At 42.6% G+C, this 16,356-nt stretch overlaps 2 protein-coding genes across 9 annotated transcripts in view; one reads left to right on the top strand and one right to left on the bottom strand.

The window, feature by feature from the left end:
• LOC115106984 (inositol 1,4,5-triphosphate receptor associated 2-like) overlaps positions 1–1,817 on the top strand; it is a 35,107-nt gene extending 33,290 nt beyond the window's left edge. For 5 of the 6 annotated variants that reach the window (XM_029630257.2, XM_029630256.2, XM_029630258.2 and 2 more), the window contains one exon: positions 829–1,817. In XM_029630257.2, the coding sequence (XP_029486117.1) occupies positions 829–1,093 (265 nt within the window). In that variant the 3' untranslated portion in view covers positions 1,094–1,817. The other variant, XM_065008187.1, reaches the window with a different exon arrangement.
• Positions 1,782–14,489, bottom strand: dnai7 (dynein axonemal intermediate chain 7). Of its 3 annotated transcripts, none has more exons than XM_029630260.2 (16): positions 9,339–14,489; positions 8,996–9,013; positions 8,627–8,714; positions 8,293–8,384; positions 8,093–8,197; positions 7,756–7,893; positions 7,368–7,502; positions 7,115–7,257; positions 6,646–6,955; positions 6,420–6,546; positions 5,948–6,111; positions 4,983–5,166; positions 4,538–4,752; positions 4,143–4,301; positions 2,677–2,790; positions 1,782–2,324 (listed from the first exon to the last, which is right to left on the bottom strand). In XM_029630260.2, exons 1-16 carry the CDS (start codon positions 9,339–9,341, stop codon positions 2,055–2,057), a joined length of 2,265 nt encoding a protein of 754 aa, XP_029486120.1. In that variant the 5' UTR covers positions 9,342–14,489; the 3' UTR covers positions 1,782–2,054. The 3 variants fall into 3 exon arrangements, with proteins under 3 accessions (XP_029486120.1, XP_029486122.1, XP_029486121.1); XM_029630262.2 differs by having other exon boundaries at positions 7,128–7,231; positions 9,339–14,488; XM_029630261.2 differs by lacking the exon at positions 8,996–9,013.
• Between the last annotated feature and the right edge of the window lie 1,867 nt (positions 14,490–16,356).

The raw sequence follows: 16,356 nt of genomic DNA, 5'->3' as shown, positions 1-16,356 counted from the left end.
ACCTAGTGTTTCACTTCCATCTACAGCCAGGCAGCACTGCTTTCTACTGCTGCGTAGCTGGTTAGGCTTAGTAGCTTCTCTGCCGCTCCTGAGCCTTATACACTTTTCACACCATCGTGCCCACCTGAACCATACTGTACTGTCCTGGCTCAGAAAGTTTTTTTCCACCAACTACCGTGGAAGTGTAACGAGGCCAGAGCAGTACAGCTCGGCTTGGCTCAGTAGTGTGAAAAGGGTTCTAGATGTTGTAGCCTGGATTCCTGTCTGCTTTAGCCAACTGCTTGACAAATGTAAAGCGGTTGGTTAAATCATAAACCCATCTGGCTTCCAGGCTGTGCTGCTTTAGGTCTGGGGAGCAGACTCTGGTCCAGATTGACTGAGCAGAAAGACAGGCGTGAACAACATGCCTGGTCTAGAGCGAACGCTTTGTAAATCTGGCCCGTGGTCTCTGAGCCCGAGCAGTCTCTGGACGTGTGGTTCTGGTTTCTGCTTCAACCAAACTCTCCTTCGGCTCTAATCTCTTCCATCTATTCCCATCCTGGGGAGTGTATGTGAGACATGCATTGCCCCGCCACTCAACATGCTCTAGGGCTGTTTCTATTTTCTGTGTACCAGGTGTGTGCTACAGAGAACGCTTCGGAGTGGTGGTCAGTCCACGCCGCTAACACCATCCTAATTTAGCCTAGGCGCCAGTCTGTTTCTACATCGCTACATCACTGCTTTGGGAAGACTGACAGACATTAGCTTGGCTTCGGCTAACCCAGGCTAAGTCTTACTTTGGCGTCCATTCTAAATCGTCTCTTTCCCTTTCTCCCACTCTTTCTCCAGTCCCATCCTGGCAGAGCAGGCCGCAGCAACCCCGTGTTTGGGCTACTCCTCCCGGCCTGCGTCTGCAGCCAGCGGGTCCCGAGGACTGTGGCTCTGGCTGGCCCTAGTAGTGGTCCTAGCAGGCCTCCTGGCCCTCCTAGCCAGCCTGGTGCTGCAGCCGGCCGTGGATGGAGCGCCCGTGGGGACCGGGGACTCCTGGGTGACCATCCAGCAGCTCCTGTGGCCCTACACAGGGCTTAGGCACAACGGACAGCCACCGGTTTAGAGGGGCTGTGGCCCCAACAGACGGGGATGGACGGGTAGGCACCTGGGTATGGTCAACCCCTGGAAGGTCTTCTGCAACTTGAGCCATCACGTGTGATAGACTAGTTAGTGTGTGAAGACCGAAGCAGTCGGTGTTTGTACTGGGGCTACTGAACACTGACCACAGATTTCCTATTGGTGCCCGGAGACATTCTACAGCGCCGTTACGGAAGGGGGATTGTAATGTTGCTGGCTGTTGTATATGTGGGCACAATGTTGACCAATCAAGTCAAGGAGGACACCAGCATTGGGCTGTCCAATCATGTAATGGACTTCAGCGTATGCTATCCAATCACGTCACACCTTTTTTGAGTATTTGTTGGTCCATCATCCTATGGACATCAACATGCTTGCTCATGAACAGTGGATTTAGCCGCTTTTATTTTTTAAAACACATTTCATAGTAAACTTCTGAATCTATTATGGTATTTGCGGTTGCCTGAAGAGGCCACCATTTTAACAATTAAAATGCCTTTTTTCTTGTTTAATTTATCGTTTGACAGCATTAGTGTTAGGGGATATGTGTGTATCTATTATATTGCGTCTTTGTGTTGTTACAAGCTCATACAAATGGTTTTTACTCTACTTCTTTAAGTGCTCACTTATGAAATTCATCCACTTTTGTATGTTCCAAAGAGGGGGAGTCAAACTTTACACAATAAAGGAACTTTATTCTACAGAAATAAGCTTTGTGGTTTTACATGAGGGTCCATCTGTTGTAAGGGTTAAAGTTGACAGCAGTCTGTCATACCCACGGTGTTCCGCACAGTAGGTTGAAGTTGCCGCTAACCTACCTGATACAAGATCAGATATACATATTCCCCCTAATGGTTAAAGTTATGATCGGGAATAGTTCAATCTGATCCTAGATCTGTGGTTTTTGGCTACTCTGACAGAGCTTGGGGGTCTAGTATCTACTGTAGTCAGGAGTATGTGAGAGGCCGTGTGGCACGCAGCAGTCTGTGCACGGCGTCGACGAACAGGTGGTGAGAGCGTCGGTCCTGTCCGGCGGGGGACATGCCGTCTCGGAGCATATGCAGGAAGGTGGAGTGGAACTCGCTGCCGGGGTCCAGCTCTGGAGAGAACGCCTCACTGTGTTCCTTGATCCTCAGCCTTTGGCTCCTCCGGGCCCCCAGCAGGTACACACACCACGAGTCATCTCGGACCGGGACCGGGTCTAGGTGCTCACACACCTGGGAGAGAGGTTAATCCTACTGTACACACACCACAACGACACTGGGATGGCTGCTAGGTGCTCTCACACTTTGGAGAGAAGGTATCAATAGTAGGGTGAATATCCTGTCCATCTGCACGGACAAAGTACTGTGCAAGGAAATGTCAGTACTAGAGGTGAATCTCAACCAAATCTAGTCTGTCCAGTCAACCAGCTCAGTGTTTCCCCTATATGCACTGCAGCTCTTTCCTTGTTCCTGATTCTGAAGCTACTTCTGTTACTTTCTGGGGAGGTCCTCTATCCAAGGACTCAGAGTGTGTGTGAGGATGTGAGTGTGTTTAAACCGTATGCATCTCTAAGTGTGAGTGTACCTGCAGCACCAGACGCTCATGGCCACACTGTGTGTTCCACTGGCTCCAGGAGAAGGCGAAGGCAGAGGAGAGCAGGGCCATCTGTTCATACACAGCATGTTCTATCAGAGGGTCCTGGAGAAAAGGTTAATGTTATGACAAGCTTTTCAACAACACCATTTAAGCCTAACTAGATTTTCAGATCCACATTTTTTTTAGAGGGTCCTACAAGGGAGGAGAAAGATACCGCATCCGACGTTTCTACACCCCAACCTACTGTGTTTTTTATTTTTCGTGAAAACGAAACGTCCCATTTTCAGGACACTGTCTTTCATAGATGATTCATAAAAATCCAAGTAACTTCACAGATCTTCATTGTAAAGGGTTTAAACACTGTTTCCCATGCTTGTTCAATTAACAATTAATGAACATGCACCTGTGGAATGTTCGTTAAGACACTAACAGCTTACAGACAGTAGGCAATTAAGGTCACAGTTATGAAAACTTAGGACACTAAAGAGGCCTTTCTACTGACTCTGAAAAACACCAAAAGAAAAATGCCCAGGGTTCCTGCTCATCTGCGTGAACATGCCTTAGGCATGAGGACTGCAGATGTGGCCAGGGCAATAAATTGCAATGTCCGTACTGTGTAATGCCTAAGACAGCTACAGGGAGACAGCACGGACAGCTGATCGTCCTCGCAGTGGCAGACCACGTGTAACAGCTGCACAGGATCGGTACATCCGAACATCACACCTGCAGGACAGGTACAGGATGGCAACAACTGCCCGAGTTACACCAGGAACGCACAATCCCTCCAGTGCTCAGACTGTCCGCAATAGGCTGAGAGAGGCTGGACTGAGGGCTTCTAGGCCTGTTGTAAGGCAGGTCCTCACCAGACATCACCGGCAACAATGTCGCCTTTGGGCACGAACCCACAGTTGCTGGACCAGACAGGACTGGTAAAAAAGTACGAGTTGCGGTTTTGTCTCACCAGGGGTGATGGTTGGATTCGCGTTTATCTTCGAAGGAATGAGCATTACACCAAGGCCTGGACTCTGGAGCGGGATCGGGGTGGTTCTGGTCTGGGGTGGTGTGTCACAGCATCATCGGACTGAGCTTGTTGTCATTGCAGGCAATCTCAATGCTGTGCGTTACAGGGAAGACATCCTCCTCCCTCATGTGGTACCCTACCTGCAGGATCATCCTGACATGACCCCCCCCCCCCTTTGTTCAGGGACACATTATTCAATTTGTTCGTCACATGTCTGTGGAACTTGTTCACTTTGTCTGTTGTTGAATCTTATGTTCATACAAATATTTACACATGTTAAGTTTGCTGAAAATAACGTTTTCTTTTTTAGCTGAGTTTAGGTTTTTGTTGCTATACAGGTTCAACAGTGTTACAAGCAACATTAATTGTGTGCCCACATTGCTTTGTGCAACATCATGCATCATCTAATTCACAGTATGCTGATGGCACTCACCTTTGCGTTTACGCTGACATATTTGTCGGAGTATTGGTTGACGAAGATGTTGACCCCGGCGCTGACCATGGCTTTCTGCAGTTCAGAGGGACTCATCCACTGGCCCAGGATGTGGTTCAGTCCTCTCTCCTGGTCTGACTGGAGCATACACTTGCTGCCCTGTCAGAGAGATGAATCAGGATGCATTATCTCATGGATTTGGGTAATTCCTCAATACAATAATAGCGTCGTTTTCTTCATTACCACTGAAAACATTGTCTAGATTTCCACAATACTGTTTCCCTAGATATGAATCACTGAGGAATGTTCACGAATAGAGGAAGCCATTTTAAACTGTTGAGATGGACCCAACAGTGTCTGGAGGAGATAGAGCATGACAGATAGCGAGTTCTTGCCTTGATGGTGATGCTAACTTCAGTGAGGGCTGCGGTGATGGTGAGCAGTGCAGAGTCCTGGCCCAGTGGTCTGAGCTCCCAGCTTTGGAACGGCATGTTGGCATACGAGTCCTGTAGAAGCGTGAAGGCGTAGAATGAGTCCATCTTGAACGAGATCTTCCGCTCTGCCTGGTCGTACGACGTCTCACTGATGCAGTCGGTCTTCCAGTGCTGACCTATTGATTGACAGAATTTTTAGATGTGTTGACTAGACATCATGGCTCTCAATAATGTAGAAAAGGGAATCATGTCAACTCCACACATTTCTATCTGAAAGTTCTGTACTTTCTGTGTAGAGTGCCTCCCCCACAAGATAGGAACTACATTCAGATTCTGGCATAGTGATTCAAGTATTTAACATATCAGTCCCATGTGGAGCCCGTCCAGTTCTCCAGGTGTCTCTCACCTTCAGGGTCCCAGCGGGCCACCTGGGGGTCCTCCAGGAATAGGACAGAGTCAGGCAGGGTGACTGTGACCCCTACAGGGGGACTGGTCAAGACCCCACTGTCCTCCAGCTTCATGGAGGCAGAGCCCTGGATCTGAGTCTGCTCTGTGGGGTAGGGGAACGGCTGCAGCCCTGTGTCCAACAGCTGGGGGTTGGGGCGAAAGACACTGATGTTAACTCAGAGAAATAAAGCTGGTTCTGTTACTTTCCTCAAGGTTATCTAGTCCCCTTGATTAATGCATCATATACTTTATCAAGGAGTTTACACATTCAGTAACCCACAGACGGGGTGCCCAGTGAAAGTCCATGGAGTAGGAAGGGAAACTGCTGTCAGAAAGGGCACTTTCTGAACTATACTGAACATAAATATAAACCCAACATGCAACAATTTCACCGAGTTCCATGAGCTACAGTTCAAAGGAAATCAGTCAATTGAAATAAATTACGCCCGAAATCTATGGATTTCACAAAAATGGGCAGGGGCGTAGCCATGGGAGGGCATAGGCCCATCCATTGGGGAGCCAGGTCCAGGAGGTCAGAATGAGTTTTTCCCCACAAAAGGGGTTTATTATAGACAAAATACTCTTCAGTTTCATCAGCTGTCCGGGTGGCTGGTCTCAGACGATCCCGCAGGTGAAGAAGCCAGGTGTAAAGGTCCTGGGCTGGCGTGGTTACACGTGGTCTACAGTTGTGAGGCCAGTTGGACGTACTGCCAAATTCTCTAAAACAACATTGGAGGCGGCTTATGGTAGAGAAATTAATATTCAATTATCTGCCAACAGCTTTGGTGGACATTCCTGCAGGCAATGCCAATTGCACACTCCCTCAACTTGAGACATCTGTGGCATTGTGTTGTGTGACAACTTTACGTGTTGCGTTTATATTTTTGTTCAGCATAGGTGCTGTACTTGGTGGTTTTGGTTCACCTCTCTCATCTCCCATCCATTGAGTTGTTGGGACTGTGGCGGCAGACGGAAGACATCGCAGTAGAAGACTCCTCCCAGGGGTGTGTACTGTTGAAGGTCAACCACCTGACCCTCATAGCTGTCAATCACTGGGTCCATCGGGGTAGGGGTGGAGTCTCCCTCACCTGGACAAGACACACGTACAGGTGAACATGGGAATCACAATATGGAATGAAAGGGGCAGGTTAATTCACAAGCCGTGTTTATAGTAACATGGCTAGGGTTGCAAAATTCTGGAAACCTTCCCCAAGTTCATTTTCTTCCCAGAAATCTTGTTTGAAGGACTTCTGGATTTCCTACTTATTCCTTTCCTGATTCCAGGAATGTTGCAACCCTAAACATGACACTAAAAAGAATCCAAACAGAACAGTGAAATATATAAAGGGACTGTTATGTGACCACTTTGTCCTCTGAGCCAGTTGTAGTCTCTCACCTGAGTCATCTCCCTCTAACATTGTATCTATCTGACTCCCATTCTCCTCCAGCTTCTGTTGTGCATCCTCCAGCTGCTTCTGACCACTCCTCCCGTCCTCCTTCATAGATATCACACTCACCGCACTCTGACACGCATACACATTCACACATGGATACACACACAGACGTTAGCCTATGTCACTTTTTTTTATTTGATTAATTCATCCTTTTTGTTTCCAGCTTACCTTCCTGCCTTCAGACCCTCTGACAGACTGCACCTCTTCTTCTGCACCTCCCTGCTGTGTGCTCCCTCTCCTGTCACCATCTCCCTCCGTCTCCCCACACTCCCCCACGGGGGTCGCTCCCTCCAGAAGGGGTTCCTCCCTGGTCCCCAGGCCCAGGGACATCCTGCTGGGGTTCTGGCTTTTCAGGTTAGCCAGGTGAGACAAGTGGTCGTAGTGGGTGTGGAGGATTCTCACAGCGACGTCACTGACTGCCAGCTGTTTGGGCAGCTCAAAGCCCAGTCCCACCTCCTCGAACTGGAACCCTTTAAACCTGGAGAGCCACAGAGAGAGAAACACTAAATTGTTCTGTTTTTTTTCTTTACCCAACACATCCATAAGAATGGGTTTGAGTAGAAAAAGACTGTTAGCAAGGAGACTAGATAGAAAGTCTCTAGTTGTGTGAAGTGAATAGAACGAAAGTCAGACATACGTCTGTGACGTGCCTTGGGTTCTTGTTAAGGTTGGCCCACAGACACAGTGTGATGATGTCATCCTGGACCACTGTCTGCATGTTCCCCGTCTCAATGTCTGAGTGAGCATTGGCCCACTGTGGCCAGGGAGAAACACACAGACCTCAGCAAAACAAAACATGCTCATGTTACATTACAAAACTTAAATACAGTTGTTTCCTAAAACTGTCAGACATGTTTTCTGCATGTCTTAGACATCATCAGTCCCCCTACCTTGAGTATCTCCTCAGTGCTGTGGTCAAGTTTGGATTGGATGAGAGTCTGGATGGAGAGCAGGGTCTCCTGGTACCTCAGGGCATCAGCTGGTTCAGGCTCGTCCCTCAGCATACCCTCCAGCTCCTCTAGCAGCTGCAGGCGGAGATGAAGTGCAGCCGTGTTTATGTTCATCATTCATTTGGTAGAATCCTTATACACATCAATACCGGTCTCAAATAGAAGTGCTCTTGACAGAGTCCCGTTAAGTGGGCTCAAACAGGAACAAGTGTTTTCAAATGCAAAACTGAATTGAGCGTTCTTATCGGACACATTCAGAACCGGTAGAATCCCCTTCTCCTGTTTCATGTCTCCATAATGTTACCCTGGTGTTTAATAGTAAACCCACCCGTAGCGCCAGGGCACACTCCTTTAGAATCGGTTTGATCTGGACCTCTGGGTCCTCGCACCACAGGTTGATGAAGGTGTTGATCTCCTGCTGGACTGACGGGTCTGGACTCCCGTCACAACGCATGTACCTGTCCCACTAGGGAGAAAACGAGCAGTGTTTAACTATGTCAAATGGGGCTCATCTGATTTATTTATCTACATCTACCAAGGCCATTACGGTAGTCTCTTGGACACCGTGTCTGGTAAAACCATAACATGAAGGCTCGGACTAGCATAGCTAATATCTTAGTAACTACAGAAAAGTCAGAGGTTAGCGCTTTAGAACAATCACACACCTTGGCTTTCGCTCTGGAGTCAGTCTCCCACTTGGTGACTGCAGTCTGGTTCTCTTCCACTAGATGACGCAGTTCGTTCAGCTCATCCTCTCTGCGATCTTTGTCCTGTCACAGAAAGCAAGCAATGATCACTTCAAGAGCCCTCTCTGTACACAAACACACCGATAACCATGAATGATAATGGTCAGTGATGCTAATACCTTTAGTTCCAGTTTCTGATGCTCCTCCTGCTCCTTTCTCTCTCTCTCCAGCCTCTCTTGCTCCTCTTTCTCAGCCAGGAGTCGAGCCTCCTCTACACAGTCAGAGGGGGAAAGGAGTCATGGGTCAAACATACAGTACACACTATTGAAGTAGCCCCATGAGTGTATCTGATGTATTACTGATGTATCACTGTGCATACTATTGAAGCATCTATGATACAAATGGCAGTTCAATAACAGATCAAATGGTACAAATGCGCACACAGACATACAACAATTAGCATATGACAGAGGTTTCGTCTTGGATTGAATGATAATGAGAAATGACCAGTACCATCTTCCTTCTGTCTTCTCTCATCCTCCTCTTTCTGAAGTTGCTCCTTTTCAGCCTTACTGAGCTTGCCTCCTTTCTTTTGGGCAGACTTGAGCCAAATCAACAATTCAACTTGATGAACAAATGTAATCAATTGTGATCATAGACACATCTGCAAACTACTGAATTCTTGCAAGTTGTGGGCATTACAAAAGTGAGTATGAAGGTAAAGAGCATGGCTATCTAAAGAACTTAAACTCTGAGATGCTGGGGAGAAACTGAGAACGTGATATTATATTCAATTTAGCTAGCTATATCTACTAGGCCTAGCTTGTTAAATCTCTCATGAATCAATATTATGCTATTCATAACAGTAGTTAACAGAAATACCTTTGCATCCTTGGGTGGCTAACAGGGAGAGAACATACAGAATCGAAAGTTAGGGGATAGAGTATTTAGCTGTAGCAAGATAAGGCTGAACGAAGCAAAAAGAGACAAACACAGACTTGCAGGAGCATCATAATTGCAGTAGCTAGCTAACGTTAGCTAGATTACTTAGTTAGCTAAACCAGAGTTAGCTAACGTTAGCTATGTAGCCAGTTTGTTGCCAGAGCAAGTAACTTATGCAACTAGCTGTATCTAGCTACTTAACATCTTAACAACCTAACCAGATATTCATTTTCTAACTCACTAGTTAGATAAAGTAGCTAACATTTGTTTGAAAACTGCTCACCATTTTCTCTTGGTGCGATATCTGTCAGCTTTCAACTCTTTTCGCGTCCAAGTTACCATGGAAACGGAAACGCACGCACAGTAGGTCAATATTTTGCTTTGCGACGTGTACAACGATTTATGGCGTTGTTTATGAACTCTTTATATGTTAAAATTTTTATTATGAACACAACAAATACAAAAAAAAAATTGAAATATACAAACAAGAGCACATAAACCTAACAGACGGGGGTTTTACATATCAAGATTAATTTTCAATTTGTTAGATACTTTTATGGTGCACAATTTTATGGACAAAGAATCTTCCATGAAAAGATAAACAAATTAACAATGAAAGTTAAATCAGGGTCCATATCATTTGGTTCAAAATAAAACATAATATCAGAGTCTTTCAAATTAACCTTAACAGTTATTTTAAAATAAAATCTAACTCACACCAAAATCTTCTAACATAAGAGCAGTCCCAAAATAAATGGTCAAGAGTCTCTGGGTCACAATCACAAAATACAATAGCTATTTTAAATCTGTGTATAATAAAGGTCTTTACAGGGTAGATTCTATGAATGAGTTTGTATGATACTACTTTCACCTTATTAGATATACAATATTTACCAGACAACAATGAAACTGTGTTCCAGTTCACTTGTCCGAGGGCTGCATTCCAGTACATTTTAGCAGAGGGAATAGTAACACATTGACATAGTTTCCTTTATATACATGTTATAGTTTAAAATGTCAATTCCTTCTAGTTGTATTGAGGCTACAGAATCCTCAACAGTTGCACTTGGAGTACTGTTATATTCTCCTAAAAGAAGAATAGCACCTTTAGGGACCGCTCTAACAACAATTTGATACTCCTCAGGAGTGAATGTAACATTGTGTGTTCTAATAAATTCTGGATAATCATATAGTTGTCCATTATTCAATAATTGTTTAACCCAAATAATGTTGTCAAACCAGTTCTGGAAAAACAAAGACTTGTTTTTGTATTTTATGTCTTTATTATTCCAGATTGTACACCTATGAGGGGGAAAATTGTGTTTGTACATGAGGTTCCAAGTTAAAGTACTTGTTTATGAAAGTTTGTAAGCTTAATAGGTATTTTACCCATATCAAAGTTGCATATGAGTAAGAATTCTAGACCACCAATTTGTTGGAATATTAAATTAGGGAGGATATTCCAGATGCAATCCTTATTTCTTAAATAGTTTTGTATCCATTTAATCTTAAATATTATATTAGAGGTTTTAAAATCCAGAGGGTTCAACCCTCCCTCACCTTGGGTGCTACATATTACCGCTTTTCTAAAATAATGAGGATTATTCCTCCTTATGAAGTTAAATCATTTAGTATCAACCATTTTAGTTACTGACAGAGGAACATCCAAGGCAAGGGAGGTATAAACTCATCTGGACCTTCAGATTGTGATAAAAGTACACGTCCAGATAAAGATCTCTTAATAAACAGGAGATAAATATCTTTGCAATGTTCTCTACAAAAGGAGAGACATTTAAGTTGGCCCTTTCTTTCTGATCTTTGCTAACTGTAATACCAAGATATGTGACCACATCTTTTACAGGGATATTACATCCTGAGTTTAAGTCACATCTTTTCAACGGAAATAATTCACATTTCCTAATATTTAGAGATAAACCTGATACATGTGTGAAGGCATTAATACACACAATAGCTTTCTTGACTTCATTATGATCTTTCAAAAAAAATGGTGGTGTCGTCAGCCAATTGTTAACATTTTATCTCTTTGTCTTGTATTTTACATTTACATTTAAGTCATTTAGCAGACGCTCTTATCCAGAGCGATATTGTATCTGAATACCCCTAAAACTATCCTTATTTATATGAAGTGCCATAACTTGTGTGACCAATAAAAATAAGAAAGGAGAAATTGGGCATCCTTGTTTAATTCCACGTCTAATGTCGAATCTTTGTGAAGTTCCATGGGTTATTTGACAGAGCTATTACATTTACATTTAAGTCATTTAGCAGACGCTCTTATCCAGAGCGACTTACAAATTGTTGTAAAGTGTCTTAATTACACTTTGAAAATATTGACCAAAACCAAAAAATCGAAGTCTCAAAAAGAAAATAATGTTCTGTATCAAATGCCTTGTAAAAGTCTACAAATAAAATAAAGCTATCTTCCATAATGTGCTCATTGTAGTCTATCAAGTCCAATACTAGTCGAATATTATTACATATATGTCTGCCCTTCATAAAACCAGACTGGGTATCGTCAATGATTTGGTCAATACCTTTTTTAAAAGTCTTTCTGCAAAGATGGATGCAAGTAGCTTTCCATCATTGTTCATTAATGTGATTGGTCTCCAATTTTCTAACATCATAGAATCTTTGTTTGGTTTGGGTATTACAGAAATTAGGCCTTGTGTCATAGAAACAGGCAGGGCCCCTAAATCAATTGCCTCCTTAAAAACATTCAATATAAATTCAATAATATCCTCCTGAAAATATTTATAGAATTCACTGATAATGCCATCATTCCCTGGAGATTTGTTCTCTTTTAAATTGCTGATACATTTTTTTTATTTCATTAATAGAAATAATTTCATCACAAGACTTTTGGAAGTCTTCATCTATGAATTTTGCAGTCTTTGACAGAGTCTAGAAAGTCAGATACATTACTAGTAGGACAGGCATTACTGGTATAAAGGTTACCATAGAATTCTGAAACATATTTTGAAATATCTTTGGGGTTTTCATTTTCTTTGCCATCTATATTGAGCTTATGAATAGATTCAGAATTCTTTCTTTCTAAATTGTAAAAGTATTTTGTATTTTTTTCACCTTCCTCCAACCATCTCCTTCTTGATCTTACAAATGCCCCGTTTGCTTTCTCTTCATACATTCTGCCCATTTCTAGTTGTAAAGAGAATAACAGACCCTTTCCCTCTTCATCAAGGTCCTCCATAGAGATTAGAGAAAGTATTTCCGAAACAAGTTTATCTTCCCTCATTCTTTTAAGTTCAACAATTTCTTTACCTCTCTTCATGGCTGTTTGTCTTATTTCATACTTCATTCATTCCCAATAAGACATAAATAGTTGGGCTTCCCTCCAATTGTCTTGTTTAATATCTTTGGCATCCATCTTGAAATGATCATCTTCCAACAGTCTACTATTGAGTTTCCAATAACTGCGATTCGGTTTAACTTCAGATCCATTCATATTTAAAGATAAGAATATAACTTTATGATCAGTAAGAATTGATGGTTCAATTGATACCTTGACTACAGAATTATCTAATGAATTAGAAATCAACCAAAAGTCAATTCTTGACTGTCTGGACATGTCCTTGTTACTCCAAGTGAATTCCTTTTAATCAGGATATTTAGATGTCCAAATATCTACTAATCCAAGACCAAGACATAGGTTATTAAACTCAGGATTAACTATGCTGGATCCGTTAGGAGGGGGATATCTGTCAATCATCACATTAGATACAGAATTAAAATCTCCACCTAAGATAAGATCATTTTGATATCCTGAAATACACCTATAACTCTATTAATTTCTTCAAATTCTCGAAATAATATCCTGTTGTTGGATGCATAACTATTCCCTAATAAAAAGGGAAATGTTGAAATGTACTGTTAAAATTAACCAACGTCCAGAGTGGTGAGTCTTACTACTGACGACCTTCCCTTTAAATGCACCTCTTAAACCTGTTACACCTGCAGAGTGGTTATTGCCATATGATAACCAGATATCATTACCCCATTGATTTTTTTTCTCCAAAAAGATAGATCGGAAGAACAAGCATGAGTCTCTTGTAAAAAGTAAAAGTCTGCATTAAACCGTTTTCAATACAGGAAAATAGCCGTACGCTTGAGTAAATTACTAATACCCTGACATTAATTGAACAAAAAGATAAAGACAAACTTCAACCAACAACCTTGTTATGCTAATATAAGCTTTTCCTATGGATATGTAACTCAAAAGGATTTCCATCCCATTATTAACCTCTCCAACAACAAAAATGGTCATAAAGTTACCAAAGTATTCTTACTCCCACAAGGGGGAGACATTGCGTAGACTTTACAATAAGCAGTTATTCACCTATAGTTAGTGTTTAGCTTACCAGTTCTCAGGTCAGCCTTTTCTCATTCAAGTGCTTGTGTACATTTTTATAATAAAAGGCTGCTTTTCACCTGGTAATCAGTTTTTTGGCCTGACAGTTCTGTCCGAGTTAGACTCTGGCTCTCACTCAAATGTTCTGATTTGGCCGCATTTCTTTCCCATCGATGATCACTCTTGCACTGATTTTTTTTTTTAAATGCAGTTTTCCCTGCCTTTCGAGCTGCAGCCACAATCGGCCAGTTTCTCTCTTGTCACTTTGTCTGCTGAGGTAAAATCCTCCGTGAACCTCAATTTTTTTTGCTTGATGAGGAATTCACAATTCTTTGCTCGCCTCCAAAGAAGATTCCGTGTAGATCTGTTGGTGAACCGGATGACGGTTGTCCTCGGTCTCTTGTCTTGATCCTTAAGTCTTCCCAAACGATGGACGCTGTCTACATTTTCCTGAAGTTTGGCTTTTGATTTGGGAACGACAGCTCCACAGATGTCAACAACTCTGCATTTGATGTCCTCACCCACCTGCTCTGGAATTCCATGGAGCTTCAGGTTCCACCTGCGCTGGTATCTCTCTGCCTCATTCACCTTTTGCTCGAGTTCAGCCACCTTCTTTTCATTTTCCTGGCAGATAACTTCAGATAACTTCCTGGCAGATAACCACTTTCTCCATGTCACTTTTGAGGGTTTTCACTTCTCCGAAGATAGTCAACAGATGTTTTAATGGCCTCAATTTTCATCGTATTCTCCCTAACCATGACCTCCAAGCCATTTGCCCTTTCATCTATCTTTGCTGTCCAAAACACCTAAAATATTGTTTTGCATCTCAAGAAGGGACATACCCTCTTGGCCTCTCCATCTTTTCCCCCATGGGGCTTGACTGGAGTGGCGGGGTCCTAAGGTAAAGGCCTGAGCTGGGGACTGTTTATGATCTCATAGTTACATTTGGATTGTATAACGTAAAATGCCCTTTTTTCTAAAATGTTTTTGTCATACAATCCAAATAAAACATCAATAAAAAGGCAAATTAAGTCATACAATCAACACAGGTCCATGTAAGCACGTGTCGAGAGGTTCAAACCAATAATGTACTGTATATTTTTGTTTTCATTACGTCTCCACCCACTCTGCCCGTTTTACAAAGACAAATATGATTATTCATGTTCTGAATCGTTCAGTGGGCTCCTTCTCTAACATTTTATTGATATCCCAAAACTCGGATTTCGTCTCCAAATACATCTGATAATAAGCACCGAGCTCTGTTGACATCGCAATGCAGGTTTCTCGTAACATCTTTTGAGGATTTTACATTTTGTGGTCGTCGTCTTCAAAGTTGTTTCCGCGGGTCGCAAAAAAAATAAATTAGGATGACACAAGCGGAATTAAATGTAAAAAAGGTTTTGAAAATAAAAAGCTTGGTATATGCTCAGTGCTTCGTTGACATTTCACAGAGATACCCTTGTTTTTGTGAGAAATCTTTGAAAAAGAACAGGTGTAAAAACGGCTAGTTGGACCCGTCTGAGCGGTTGGCTGAAGATGCCCTTACCCGCTAGTAACTTAAACGGACTCTACTTTGGTCTGACCCACTACAGGCGATCTGGCAAGAACCAGGCAGATCTGTCCATATCCAGACTTTTATTCTCCAGTCTAGTTCACCACGACACATTAGCACACACATAGAAACACAAGATCACTTCTTATGGCAGATGAACGCATAAACACTTCTAGAAAACACACTGAAAACTTTGCGTCCTCATCAGCTGATGTTGATCACTCTGAGCTAGAGTGGGAAGGGCCAGAGTCCAAATGTCCATTCGGGCACACCGATTGGCTGAAACCAGGAGTCCATGATAGACAGCTGAGAAGGAAAGAAATCACCTAACAGAGTACCATAGTATGAGTCATAATACCCATAAAAGCTAGCGGTCAAACAGGGAAATGGTTCCAATCATTTTTCCCATAGGGGATCTTAGAAACACTTAAAATAAGGGTCGTGTTTTGTGTAGGCTTACCCTGGTGTGACGTTTTGGTAACCGGGTAAATCTCTCTAGGATTTTTGACTGCTTTTTTTCTCTGGCCTCCATTGATTTACAGTAGTTACCCAAATTCTGTCCATCCTACAAGGGTAAAAACTTAAATAACTTTTGAATGGATTATGGTAGAGACATTATGTTTGGACCATTTGGTTTTCATAGAGGATTAAATACACAATTACATTGTGGCTGTGTTTGAGAGCGTCAGAACTGTGATGTAACATGGGTAAATTGGGACTGACTGACTGATCTACAACAGTGGAGGCTGATGGGAGGAGCTATAGAAGGATGGGCTCATTGTAATGGCTGGAATGGAAGAAATGGAACAGAGTCAAACGTGGTTTCCATATGTTTAACGTGTTTGATTTCATTCCATTCCAGCCATTATAATGAGCCCGTCCTACTATAGTGCCGCCCACCAGCCTCCACTGATCTACAAATAATATTGTGTAGTTATTTAGGATGCAAGGTGATTTGTAGATCAGTCAAGTCTCAACTCGCCTTTAAAGTCGGCTTCAATGTCGAATGAGCCAATTATTTTACCCATTGGGTAAATTATAACTGACTGACTGGGTGCATTTGACATTGCAGCCAGCTTTAAAGGCGAGTCGTGACTGAAATTTAACCAATTTAACCATGATACAACACCGTTTTATGCTCTTGAACTGACTGACTACAAATAATAATGGGCGCGTTCGAGCCAATCACTTTGTCAAGTCGGTGACCAAAGTGTGTTGCAATAAAAATTGTCCAACTTGTCATGTGATCATGACGTTTTGACTGAAGTCCACTGCAAGTTTCTGCAGTTGCTCTTCGCCAATTTCATCCTGCAGCCATTGCCTGTATTGTAGACAGCTACTGTACATTGTTAACCAATTATT

This window comes from Oncorhynchus nerka, linkage group LG23 (genome assembly GCF_034236695.1).
Source record: "Oncorhynchus nerka isolate Pitt River linkage group LG23, Oner_Uvic_2.0, whole genome shotgun sequence".
NCBI lineage: Eukaryota > Metazoa > Chordata > Actinopteri > Salmoniformes > Salmonidae > Oncorhynchus > Oncorhynchus nerka.
This window is presented reverse-complemented; position numbering and strand designations above follow the sequence as displayed.